Here is a 14,951-nt window from a genome sequence, read left to right on the forward strand (position 1 = left end):
AACATTTCCTTGTGAATGTGATAACTTTAGTAAAAATAAACTCTGCTTAATGAAACTTTGTGTTTAGACTAATATTGGAAAGATCTTGGACGAGTTCGAAAATCAGCATGATTCAACTGTAATTTATGGAGTTCTGGCCTTTGCACTAATAATTATTATTCGACCTTGTGAATGCGATAACTTTAGACAATATGAACCAACCAAAATGAAACTGTAGACTAACATTGGAAAGATCTCAGAGGACTCTGAAAATCAGCTTGATTTGACAGTAATTTACGGAGTTATTGCCCTTTGCACTAATAATTATTATTAGACCTTGTGAATGTGATAACTATAGTAAATATGAACCAAGCTTAATGAAACTTTGTATGTAGACAAGCATTGAAAAGATCTCAGATGAGTTTAAAAATCAGCTTGATTTGACGGTAATTTATGGAGTTATTGCATTTTGCACTAAAATTATTATTGGACCTTGTGAACGCAATAACTTATAATTAAGTAAATATGCACCGAACATAATGAAACTTTGTATGTAGACTAACATTGGATAGATCTCGGACAAGTTCGAAAATGAACCAGATTTGATTTTAACTTACAGAGTTATTGCCCTTTGCAATAATAATAATAATTGAACCTTGTTAACACGATAACTTGAGTAAATATCAACCAAGCTTAATGAAATTTTGTATGTAGACTAATACTAGAAATATCTCGGACGAGTTAGAAGATAAGCTTAATATAACTCTACCTTATTTACAGAGTTATTAAAGGACCGAGGTGAGCTTATGGGCTACCGTGGCATCGGGCAACAATCAACTTCTTCTCCATAACTGCTGGTAGGACTTCAACAAAATTTGAATGGTAGCATCGTTATGGGCTACTAATTGAAAATTGTACAAATGATGGGGCTGAACCCCCCAGTGGCCTGAGGGGCGGGGTCAAAAGGGATCAATTTGGCTATTTCAATATAAACGACTTCTTCTCTGAAACTAAGCATTGGATAGCACCCATAATGCAATGGTAGCATCCTTATAGGGTGGTGATTCAAAATTGTACAAATGATGGGGCTGACCTCCTCAGGGGCCTGAGGGGCGGGGTCAAAAGGGGTCAATTTGGCTTTTTGCATATAAACGACTTCTTCTCTGCAAAAAAAGCATGGGATAGCACTCATAATGCAATGGTAGCATCCTTATAGGGTGGGGATTCAAAATAGTACAAATGATGTGGCTGACTCCCTGATGGGCGAGGTCAATTTGACTATTTCCATATAAATGACCTCTCTGAAACTAAACATGGGATAGCACCCATAATGTAATGGTAGAATCCGTATAATGTGGAGATTCAAAATTGTACAAATGATGCGGGGTCACAAAATTGTACCTGAGATGCGGGGTCACAAGGGGTCAATTTGACTATTTCCATATAAATGACTTCTTCTCTGCAACTAAGCATGGGGTAGCACTCATAATGCAATGGAAGCATCCTTATAGGGAGGGAATTCAAAATTGTGCAAATGATGGGGCGGGGTCAAAAGGGGTTAATTCGACTATTTCCTTATAAACGACTTCTCTGAAACTAAGCATGGGGTAGCAACCATAATGCAATGGTAGCATCCTTATAGGGTGGGGATTCAAAATTCAAAAAGTCAGCAGCAAGATCCACTGAGGGTCCCGTTCTCAAATACCTTGTATAAGGTCATATTGTACCAAATTTTATACTTGTTTCACAAAGTGCACGATTCGGTAAAAAAAAATGGGGCTTAAGCCACCGGGCTAAAGGGTTGTCATTAGAATGTCTCGATATTGACTTTAATTTACTGTAAAATTACTTGGGATCAAACATATAATAATCTTTTATTGACTGTTCTGGACCTTTCTTTGTGCACTTAGGCTCAGATTTCGCGAACTTAAGTTTTTTTCCCTTATGTGACTTATGTTTAATGTTTTTGGAGTTTTTGACTTATGACTTGTTTCGAGAAAGCGGGGTCTAGTAGGTAGCAGGTGAGCGACTCTCCTGTTTGGTATAATTTAATTACTCACTTCGCGTTAAATATCAGTTATCAAGGCACTAAATGTAAGAGTGATAGAAGATACCATTATGCATGCCTTTCTCTAAATTATTTCAAATACGTGACAAGGAATTTATCTTAAAAATGACCAAAAAAAAACCCAACAAAAAACAAACCCTACAACAATGATGTAAGAATAGTTATGTGTACAGCTGATATCATGAAAAGTCTGGAGAGTCTACCGTTTTCGGAAATTGGGCATTCTGAATGCTGAACCAAGGTTATTCATAAATTTATACATTTCCCTAAATGTTCCCTAGACTTCGCAGGACATAACCAAACTTAAGCCTGTGCGGACCCAGGAGAGAGGGACGACAAAACACAAAGAAAAGGAATGACTCAGAAGGGTTCATTTTCCTGGCCATGGTCGGTGTTGTTTTCTTCAAATGGTAGAGCGCGAAGACTTCTAGATCGTCACCGGAAAGCATAAAGTAGGTACACATATATACATTGCCATTTTTAATATACATATATCGTGCGGCGCCATACACCAAAATTTACCGACGTCAAAATATCCCAATTTACGTAATTAGCTAAATTTTAATTAACAATTTTCTATCTTAAGAGGATTAAATATTTTTTAAGCAAAATAAACCACCCTTTGAGTTATTTGATAAATGGTATTGGCAGAGACTACATTGTAAATGTATATTATATCTTATAATTCTATGCAAATTACAATCTCAACGTCTTTGTTTAGTTTAGAATGAATATACGTACCAGGCCTACTATACCTTTCGGCTGAGTACGAATTGGTCCGGGGCTATGTGTCGTATTGGAGCACTGCCTCCGAAAATCACTCGGGCATAATTATCTATACTTTTTTGTAGGTTTCCAATTATTTTATGCGTATACATGCATTTACATATTATTTTGTCCAAAACAAACATAACTACCATTCTTAATATCTACCGTACCACTCACAAGACGTCAAATTCACAATTTGTGGACTTGCCGTATAAATTCCCTTCAGAAAGACCTTCATATGTATTATGTAAAAATAATGCCTCAATGAGAATTTGATATTTTATGTGGTTCAGTTTTATTGCCTAGTAGGTAAGCGATATTCAAACAAGTACGATAAAAATGCAAACAAACGTTTTATAATGGTTTGCATAATCATTACTTTGCTCCATTAGCAGTAATTTAGGCACCAATTGTAGCTCTAAAGACGACACCACTTTCTGTCAAAAAGTCTTTTGAGCTACAATATTGCAGCTATGTTTAGTTATATGTATCAACTGCATGGCACATTCAACTTATATCTAACACTGTAGATCGATACATATCGACGCGTCTGAATATACCGTATTCGACACAATGCCTGTCTGTCCTATATATTATTAACAAGAAAAAACCTAATTATATAAGGCATGGTTAGCGGACTAAACACAATGTGACCACGGGGATCTGAAAATTAGTTACAGCTAGTTCACATAATTATAAATCCACTAGCTATAGTGCCATTTTTATACTTTTGAGTATTCTAGATCAAAAATCCACTAGCTATAGTGCCATTTTTATACTTTTGAGTATTCTAGATAAAAACCGGTACTATATGCTTCTAGTATGTTTTTTACCGATTTTTGATCAATGTCCTGAATTCCAGTTGAAGAAGATGCACATGTATGCAACATACCGTACGAGTTGTCTCGCATGCTTCGCAAATCTAGCTGTAGCTATAAACATTACTTGCATTACATGAATGTTTTCCGCTGTAATTAATTATAAATTAAGTGCTGCAAAAAATTTATTTTCTTTTTAATTTTGAAAAGCATTTGCGATAATTAGGTAGTTTATTGATTGAAAAAATGCATATAAAGAGTCTCTCTATTATATTACACTGTATATAAGTGAAATGCATTTTATGATAATATCGGGCTTGTGTAAGACAAGAGGCCCAGAGGGCCTGTATCGCTCACCTGGTTTGTAATGCTATGTAATGTTCTGAATATAAGTTCATTGTTTCTTTTCTAAAGGAATTTGAATATTTACCTCTAATTCCCCTATTGGGCCCCACTCTTTCTGCTCCAGGGGGTCAAAGCCAAAATGTATACGAATTCTGTTAACCTCAAGGATGTTTCTGGCCAAATTTGGTTACAATCCATGCAGAACTCTAAGACAAGTAGCGATTTTTAGGATTTACCTCTATTTCCCCTATTGGGCCCCGCCCCTCCTGCCCCCAGGGGGGTCAGAGCCAAAATTTATACAAGTTTTGTTTCCCTTCCCTAAAGGATGTTTGTGGCCAAATTTGGTTACAATCAATGCAGAACTCTAGGACAAGTAGCGATTTATAGGATTTACCTCTATTTCCCCTATTGAGCCCCGCCCCTCCTGCCCCCAAAGGGGTCAGAGCCAAAATTTATACAAGTTTTGTTTCCCTTCCCCAAAGGATGTTTGTGGCCAAATATGGTTACAATCAATGCAGAACTCTAGGACAAGTAGCGATTTATAGGATTTACCTCTATTTCCCCTATTGAGCCCCGCCCCTCCTGCCCCCAAAGGGGTCAGAGCCAAAATTTATACAAGTTTTGTTTCCCTTCCCCAAAGGATGTTTGTGGCCAAATTTGGTTACAATCCATCCAGAACGCTAGGATAAGTAGCGATTTATAGGATTTACCTCTATTATCCCTATTGGGCCCCGCCCCTCCTGCCCCACGGGGGTCAGGGTCACCATTTATGCAAAATCTGATCCCCTTCCCCTAAGGAAGTTTCTGGCCAAATTTGGTTACAATCCATGCAGAACTCTAGGACAAGTAGCGATTTATAGGATTTACCTCTATTACCCCTATTGGGCCCCGCCCTTCCTGCCCCAGGGGGGTCAGGGTAACCATTTATGCAAAATCTGATCCCCTTCCCCTAAGGATGTTTGTGGCCAAATATGGTTACAATCAATGCAGAACTCTAGGACAAGTAGCGATTTATAGGATTTACCTCTATTTCCCCTATTGAGCCCCGCCCCTCCTGCCCCCAAAGGGGTCAGAGCCAAAATTTATACAAGTTTTGTTTCCCTTCCCCAAAGGATGTTTGTGGCCAAATTTGGTTACAATCCATCCAGAACGCTAGGATAAGTAGCGATTTATAGGATTTACCTCTATTATCCCTATTGGGCCCCGCCCCTCCTGCCCCCACGGGGGTCAGGGTCACCATTTATGCAAAATCTGATCCCCTTCCCCTAAGGAAGTTTCTGGCCAAATTTGGTTACAATCCATGCAGAACTCTAGGACAAGTAGCGATTTATAGGATTTACCTCTATTACCCCTATTGGGCCCCGCCCTTCCTGCCCCAGGGGGGTCAGGGTAACCATTTATGCAAAATCTGATCCCCTTCCCCTAAGGATGTTTGTGGCCAAATATGGTTACAATCAATGCAGAACTCTAGGACAAGTAGCGATTTATAGGATCTACCTCTATTTCCCCTATTGAGCCCCGCCCCTCCTGCCCCCAAAGGGGTCAGAGCCAAAATTTATACAAGTTTTGTTTCCCTTCCCCAAAGGATGTTTGTGGCCAAATTTGGTTACAATCCATCCAGAACGCTAGGATAAGTAGCGATTTATAGGATTTACCTCTATTATCCCTATTGGGCCCCGCCCCTCCTGCCCCACGGGGGTCAGGGTCACCATTTATGCAAAATCTGATCCCCTTCCCCTAAGGAAGTTTCTGGCCAAATTTGGTTACAATCCATGCAGAACTCTAGGACAAGTAGCGATTTATAGGATTTACCTCTATTACCCCTATTGGGCCCCGCCCTTCCTGCCCCAGGGGGGTCAGGGTAACCATTTATGCAAAATCTGATCCCCTTCGCCTAAGGATGTTTCTGGCCAAATTTGGTTGCAATCCATGCAGAACTCTAGGACAAGTAGCGTTTTATAGGATTTACCTCTATTACCCCTATTGGGCCCCGCCCCTCCTGCCCCAGGAGGGTCAGGGTCACCATTTATGCAAAATCTGATCCCCTTCCCCTAAGGAAGTTTCTGGCCAAATTTGGTTGCAATCCATGCAGAACTCTAGGACAAGTAGCGATTTATAGGATTTACCTCTATTTCCCCTATTGGGCCCCGCCCCTCCTGCCCCAGGGGGGTCAGGGTCACCATTTATGCAAAATCTGATCCCCTTCGCCTAAGGAAGTTTCTGGCCAAATTTGGTTACAATCCATGCAGAACTCTAGGACTAGTAGCGAATTATAGGATTTACCTCTATTATCCCTATTTGGCCACGCCCCTCCTGCCCCAGGGGGGTCAGGGTCACCATTTATGCAAAATCTGATCCCCTTCCCCGAAGGAAGTTTCTGGCCAAATTTGGTTGCAATCCATGCAGAACTCTAGGACAAGTAGCATTTTATAGGATTTACCTCTATTACCCCTATTGGGCCCCGCCCCTCCTGCCCCAGGGGGGTCAGGGTCACCATTTATGCAAAATCTGATCCCCTTCCCCTAAGGAAGTTTCTGACCAAATTTGGTTACAATCCATCCAGAACTCTAGGACAAGTAGCGATTTAAAGGAAATGTTGACGGACGGACGACGGACGGACGGACGACGGACGCCGCGCCATGGCAATAGCTCACCGGCCCTTCGGGCCAGGTGAGCTAATAAAACGTGTACCACAATATCTGAATATATATACTTGATTTTCATTGGTTGGCGGTCTCGTGATCTCTCGAGTTCGCGTCTTTCCGTCAACTGGGTTTTCCGAGCTCGGACCAGAGCCCGCAACTCGCAGTGAGCAACTAAAACGATGGAAAATCTCTAGTAGAATGAAACTGTATGCAAGACAACGGTATATGTGGACAGTTTAAGGAAAAGTGAGTATGGGTCACATTTCATAATAACTTTAAAACTATTGAAACAAATGATAAAGACATTTAAACGGTGTGAGTGGCCAAAATGTACTTTCGCTTTCGTTTTTGGTAAGATTAGCACTTTGATCGAGCTCTGTGAGAAAGTAGTCTTGGTAATATCTGACAATGCAATAAAATTTAAAGGTGTGTGATCAACTTTTAATGGTCACAATATCTAAAGAAACATATTTATGCATTTAGTGTTGGCCCTTTTTGACCTCAAAACCATTTTTAATCCTTTAAGAATCCCATTAATTCAAGCAGTGATTATAGGTGACGTCACAATGACCAGTTATAAGCTCCGCCCACTGGTGGTCTAACTTTAGTGGTTTGTACAATGTAATTTTTTAATTAACGATTTCTTCCTTATTTTCCGAACGATCCTTAAAGGGACAATTCAGTCTAAGAGAACATTAAAATTTGTATATATATCAGATAAAACAAGTTCTTATGGAAATTAGATCAGTCAGTTTTACTGTGATATGCCTGAAACGCCTATGGTGGTGACACGTGTGTGAAATATTCAAACTTGCTCGCTGTCCACCATTACACACTGTGGTCGAACTTCTTGTATGCCGAACCCTGTCCCTTGCTCGTAGAGTAATGCAACTTTTGTCTATAACTGCTCAAATCGCTCTGACAATAGTGTGTTTACCTTATTAGGTGAATTGTCTTGCCTAAAAATCATTTTATCACCTTCTCAGTGGTTATGTAGTTCATTTGTTTAACGTGCGTGACTTTGGCTCGGGTATGGGTACAGAGTTAATATTGTACCTGCTTAATCGTATTGATCAACGATTTGATATTTCAACGATATTAATTAAAATACTTAACAATGTCGTGGAATTTGTCAATGTTTTACGTTATATGTTTCATAAGAAATGTAGAACAATACATTTATGCTATATTTTGCTTATTGGTTATGTAAAAGAATTTGCCTATTTTCCGAACGATCCTTAAAGGGACAATTCGATCAGGCTAATTCTTTTACATAACCAAGAAGCAAAATATGGCATAAATGTATTGTTCTACATTTCTTATGAGGCATATAACATGAAATATTGAAAAATTCCACGTCATTGTTTAGTATTTTAATTGATACTGTTGTAATTTCAAATCGTTGATCAATACGAATAAGCAGCTATAATATGTACGCTGTACCTATATCCACGTTAAACAAATGAACTACATAACCACTGTGGAGGTGATAAAATGATTTTTTAGTCAAGACATTTCACCTAATAAGGTGTTAACACACTACCGTCAGGGCGAATTGAGCAGTTTTAGACAAAAGTAGCATTACTCTAAGAGCATTATAGGGACAGGTTCGATCGGCATACAAGATGTTCGACCACAATGTGTAATGGCGGCCAGCAAGTGAGCTTGAACATTTCATTCGCATTTCACCACCATGGGCTTTTCTGGCATATCACAGTAAAACCGACTGATCTAATTTCCATAAGAACTGGGTATTTTCCGATATATTATGTACAAATTTTAATGTTCTCTTAGACTCAATTGTCCCTTTAAATGTCACACAGCATAATGGAGATGAGATAAGTCCCTTTTGACGATGTCTTCCAATTTTCACTGACATTTCTGATAGTTATCAACTTACCTGTATTTTTCTCATTATCCGTGCGTTCCATTTGCGGATTCGTACCAGTTGCACTAAAGTGATACAGCACCGCCAAATGGAACGCGTTTGGATTTTTCCATGATGGCGGCACCCATATGAAAGATACGCTTCGAATATAAAAGCTAAGTATTTTCGGTGTTAATAATGAAATGAATATAATAATAGATAATAATAATACCTAAATAGTTTCAGTACACATTGAAATAAACGATCCATGTAATTTTATCTGGATATAAATACGCTCTGTCTTATTTTCAACAAATAAAACATTCGGGTGACAAATGAAGAATCTCTGGTCTGCCATCTTGGATACAAGTGGTACGCTTTTGAAAACAATCCACCTGTACCGGTTCACGGCTGGTACAGCGCGTTCCATTAAAGATACAGTGGGTTCGTACCAGTTGTATCTGCAAATGTATAGAACGCACGGTATATGTCTCTACTAAACCCAAGCCAATTTAGACCACTATTGGGCGTGGCCTAATCTATTGTTCTGACCAGTGTGACGTCAGCCTGAATGGCCCTATTATCTGAATACATAATAATAATAATTCAAAAACCATAGTTGCCTAAGTCACAAATCAAACCATCTGACTATTTTTATGGACACTTTAGATATATTTGAGTTATTTGTACAATACTTGTATAAAGTTTGTAGCATGCTGTCTCCGATTAAAAAAACCCTATTTAATTGAATCAGAATCACAGTAGCTCAGGATTTTGGTGATCATTTCCTCATTTATGATGCTAGATTATCTCCCCTTGTTTGAAACTATGGCACAATGCAAGACCTATCCCATGCAGGTATCATTCTTGATACTCAAGGGATTACTATCACCGTTGTAATATCCACCCCTGTATTATGTTATATACCTGGTAGCAAAACTGAAGACAGTTCCAAGAGAAAAAAAATAACCATATATTTGAAGATTTACAGAGATCGAGCGACATGCACCCAATTTCAAAGTCATGTAATTATGTACCATTATTCAATTTTTAATGTTCATCAAAGGGCCAAACTACCTGCTCATCAGTGGTCACACATAGAACCTTCAGTTTTGCTATGACATACTGTATTTCAGGTCTTGATATAAAACAACAACAAATGCTGGAGTGATAGAAACCTCCGATTAGTATCGAGGATGCAGGGACCAAATAGCCAAATAGTGATTAATGTAGCCAATATAGAAAATTATAAAGAAAAAAAATTACAATAGTACAATGTATGTATACTCTAGAGGGCTGGGTTATAAAATCATTTTCCATTCAGGTATGCAAATGTACAGCTTTTCATCATTTGTTTAAATTACAAGTACAAAATCCCACTGGCAAACATTTGTTTAGAAATATACTGAATCAGTATCCATTCATCACTCAAAGTCACACTAATGTTTCCAAAACAAAATAATTAAGTTTATTGAATTAATAACAAATATATTATTTCAACATCAGAACTTCTCTCATATTGACTTCCTAAGATATGAAGTAACAGCACCAACTTATATTTCTATGTAAGATTGAACACTTTAACAAAATTTAGCACTGTACATGATTGATGCTAATTCAAAGACAGCACAAGTAGGGCTAAACTAAAACTACAACTGAAACTACCCTAAACTTAAACTACCACTAAACTAAAACTACCACTAAACTAAATCTACAATTAAACTAAAACTACCACTAAACTAAAACTACCACTAAACTAAAACTACCCCAAACTAAAACTACCACTTAACTAAAACTACCCTAAACTAAAACTACCACTAAACTAAAACTACCACCAAACTAAAACTACCACTAAACTAAAACTACCACTAAACTAAAACTACCACTAAACTAAAACTACCACTAAACTAAAACTACCACTAAACTAAAACTACCCTAAACTAAAACTACCACTTAACTAAAACTACCCTAAACTAAAACTACCACTAAACTAAAACTACCACTAAACTAAATCTACAATTAAACTAAAACTACCTAAACTAAAACTACCACTAAACTAAAACTACCCCAAACTAAAACTACCACTTAACTAAAACTACCCTAAACTTAAACTACCACTAAACTAAAACTACCACTAAACTAAATCTACAATTAAACTAAAACTACCACTAAACTAAAACTACCACTAAACTAAAACTACCCCAAACTAAAACTACCACTTAACTAAAACTACCCTAAACTAAAACTACCACTAAACTAAAACTACCACTAAACTAAATCTACAATTAAACTAAAACTACCACTAAACTAAAACTACCACTAAACTAAAACTACCACTAAACTAAAACTACCCTAAACTAAAACTACCACTAAACTAAAACTACCACTTAACTAAAACTACCCTAAACTAAAACTACCACTAAACTAAAACTACCACTAAACTAAATCTACAATTAAACTAAAACTACCCTAAACTAAAACTACCACTAAACTAAAACTACCCCAAACTAAAACTACCACTTAACTAAAACTACCCTAAACTTAAACTACCACTAAACTAAAACTACCACTAAACTAAATCTACAATTAAACTAAAACTACCACTAAACTAAAACTACCACTGAACTAAAACTACCCTAAACTAAAACTATCACTTAACTAAAACTACCACTAAACTACAACTACCACTAAACTAAATCTACAATTAAACTAAAACTACCACTAAACTAAAATTACCACTAAACTAAAACTACCACTAAACTAAATCTACAATTAACACTAAACTAAAACTACCACTAAACTAAAACTACCACTAAATTAAAACTGCCCTAAACTAAAACTTACCACTAAACTAAAACTACCACTAAACTAAAACTACCACTAAACTAAAACTACCACTAAACTAAAATTACCACTAAAGTACTACTGCTAAAAAACTACTGCTCCATGGTAATTGGGAGGACCCAGTATGCGAATTAACATTCATTTTAATTATTTATTTTTAATAAATTACATTTGGGACAACAAAACTAATGTCACATTTGCTTTACAGACAAATTTTAAATATGTAAAGTCATTTCCATCTTGATATTAGCTGCAATATTGTAGCTCAAAAGACTTTTTTACAGATAATAGAAGGCCGGGGTACGTATATGTAACTTAACATTGTATGCTGGAGTTTGTATTATACATTTAAATTTTCAATTGATAGCAAAACTTCATATATTTACAGACTTCTTAATCATCGCTTAATTGTGTGTATATGGAAAGTTCATTATTGATTAGAAGCTAGCTATATTACGATAATGTAGCACTGTGATGTATATAATGTATTTATAGACAATCACTTCAAACTTTTGGTTAACAAATTATTTGAGGTAAATATACTTAAAAACATTATAGTTTTGTTATATATAAACAATTACTAGTAATATAATAGAGTCATCAAATTATGCTTTGAATGTGTAATCTTTGCTAGGTATTCACTATATTACACTCCCCTGCAAAATGATCATACTGAATACCCTTGGCTCAAAGTTTGGTTCAAATTCGTTTTTTATATTTTTTTGTGATTAACACATTGAACATTTATTTCAGAGAAGAACCACCATGTCTTCAAGTTCAGCTTCTTCCAGTGGTGCCTGTCAATCCCAAGCTCCTGCTGGCCTACCTGGTGGAGTGAAGGGTGACAACCCAGAAGGTGATCAAGGAGGAGGTAATTCTAGTGTAAATCAACCACAACCCTCACAGTCGGTAAATAAACCACAACCCTCACAGTCGGTAAATAAACCACAACCCTCACAGTCGGTAAATAAACCACAACCCTCACAGTCGGTAAATCAACCACAACCCTCACAGTCGGTAAATAAACCACAACCCTCACAGTCGGTAAATCAACCACAACCCTCACAGTCGGTAAATCAACCACAACCCTCACAGTCGGTAAATAAACCACAACCCTCACAGTCGGTAAATCAACCACAACCCTCACAGTCGGTAAATAAACCACAACCCTCACAGTCGGTAAATAAACCACAACCCTCACAGTCGGTAAATAAGGCATATTCATATGGACCATCAAGCCTAAGACAAGCTGCTGGCCAAATGAAAGATGACGGCCAGGAAGGAGGTGCTCAAGGTAGATAACATTTACAAACACTAGTTACTTAAATTATACTTATCTGATACTTTATGAATACATGTACATAAGAAACAGTCTCCAGTTTGTAGGTATAGATATTGTGATACCACCTGTCACTGTGTCACTTAAATTTCTGTAGGCCCAAATAGGTTTGTGAGGAATATACCATATAAGGCCCCAAAAAAAGATATGTCTGTTACATTGGCGGTAACATTTGCAAAAAAAAAGAAAAAAAAAAGGGTCGGTAGGTCAAGAGGATTTTTTTCAGTGTCTTAAATTTCACTCTAAAATAATGGCTGGAACTGGTGTCTGAGATCGAAATCTAGACTTTTAATCTTTTTTTGTAGAATAGTGAAAAAAAAAATTATTAGGGTCGGAGGTGAAAAATAGGGTCGGTCGGGTAACCCTAAACAGTCATATTATTTTTTTTTGGCCTAATGTAGTGATTAAACAATTTACAAGTCGAGTTGATGAGAAACTTACATGATAGTGATGATACACATATGGGCTGAATTCCACATTGATACATAATCAAAAGTTTACTTAAAAATATGTAGAGGACGGCGAAACATGTCAACAACTATCTGATTAAAAAATCAGCTTACTGGAAGGAATTACCATGTTGGACTCGCTCTTTTACATATTTACCTGGATTATAAGTGAGGCTTCTGTATTCTTTTGGATCCACGGCCGGTTCCATAAGAATTTCTACATTTTCCATAACCAAGGACGTTGCGCCTCCGCCCGCCGTAGTGATAAATTGATAAAAAGTTAACTAGTAACAATCAATTACTTTTAACGTAACACTGGGGAAAAAGATGAAAGAATAAACTTAAAATGATAATTTAGCACAAACATTTTGTTCAAAAACCTAACAGCTTAATTATATAAATTTTGAAAGCTCAAATGCCCGAGTATATATATGACAATACAGTAAAACATGATTATAATAGACACGCTAACAGCAAAGTCATGGTTATAATATAGTAATTTTAATTCCCCAGCAAGGTTCCTTTAAGATGACTAAAATGTGGGTGTACCGAACTATGTTAAACAAAGTTAATTTGTTGGTCCAGAGAGGTTCGTTATAGCGGTGTTTTACTGTGTTGTTTGCCTTTAAAGTAAATATTTGATAGATATCTTGTATTAATGTAATGCATAGTTGGCTTTTAGACTACCTGACTAAAAGGGAATGTGGCATTATTTATCTATGTAATCCTTACATTGTGAATTGTTTCAGGTGATAGAAAACCATCAGTGTCAGACTTCCACAACTTGGACTTCTCAGGTCATTTCAAAATCAAGTTGCCGTCCAGAAAGGATAAACAGTCAGTGTTGAAATTGAAAGTGAACGAAGAACAGTTTGTTAAGTTCTGTCATCTGTTCCATTGTGAGTTACAGCTGGAAGCATTAGAACAAACTTTACTCTCTGATCTGAAGGTAAATGTGACAGGAGATGGATACCCTCCGTCTATCTGTCCTCAGGAAGGAGCCTCACATCCTATAGATATCAGTATAAACAGAGTCCTCACTAGTCTTTGCTGTCAGCTTAAAGCTGTGAATATTTCGTCCACATCCTGGAACACAGATCAGGTCAAGGACACCTTGTCTTTACTAGACAGCTATCATAAGGGTATTGTGATTGGCTATGATGTATCAAGTGATGATACCAACTGCTGGCTGGTGGGGGAACGTGGAGCCATAAAAACAACCATGGAGGCATTGGGCCAGCAACTAGTTCCCTTTAGATATCAACAAACAGATCAACAAGAACCCAATGTAAAGGAAACAACCTCAGACAACAGACCGACAGCACAAACTAGATCAGACAACAAACAAACAGGACAAAGTGGATCAGACGACAATCAGACAGCACAAACTGGATTAGACAACAGACAGACATCACAAACTGATTTAGATAGACAGAAGAGACCAAGTGGAGTTAATGCAGATATTGAGCGAAGTGGATCAGAAAACAAACCTTTGGAACAAGTTGAATCCAATATCAGATGTCTAGGGCTTCCTGAATCAGGTGACAGACAGAGTGGACAATCAGGATCCAGTCAGAGTGAAACAGACAAATATAACAGGTAAATGATTTATTGTACTTACTAAGATGCACAGTATATGTACAAGTATTCTCTCGAAGTATTCTTTATTTTGAACAGTTGCATTTTAAATTTTTGTATCAATTTTTGTCAATTTAATTGATCTATATAGACATTTCAGTAAGTAGAGATGTACTGACAGTACTACTTGTTTGTATACTGCACTGTTACATTTATTTCTCAGAAAGTACTGAATTATTTTCCTCAAAATC

General features: G+C 37.1%; 1 protein-coding gene across 1 annotated transcript; it reads left to right on the top strand.

Moving 5' to 3' along the window:
* The first annotated feature begins 6,741 nt into the window (after positions 1-6,741).
* LOC138334409 (uncharacterized) lies at positions 6,742-14,725 on the top strand. The gene is made up of 3 exons (XM_069283079.1): positions 6,742-6,869; positions 12,088-12,628; positions 13,872-14,725. The coding sequence occupies exons 2-3, from the start codon at positions 12,100-12,102 to the stop codon at positions 14,723-14,725; spliced, it is 1,383 nt and encodes a 460-aa protein (XP_069139180.1). The 5' UTR covers positions 6,742-6,869; positions 12,088-12,099.
* Positions 14,726-14,951: the final 226 nt, after the last annotated feature.

The sequence above is a fragment of the Argopecten irradians genome, chromosome 11 (assembly GCF_041381155.1).
Source record: "Argopecten irradians isolate NY chromosome 11, Ai_NY, whole genome shotgun sequence".
Taxonomy (NCBI): Eukaryota; Metazoa; Mollusca; class Bivalvia; order Pectinida; family Pectinidae; genus Argopecten; species Argopecten irradians.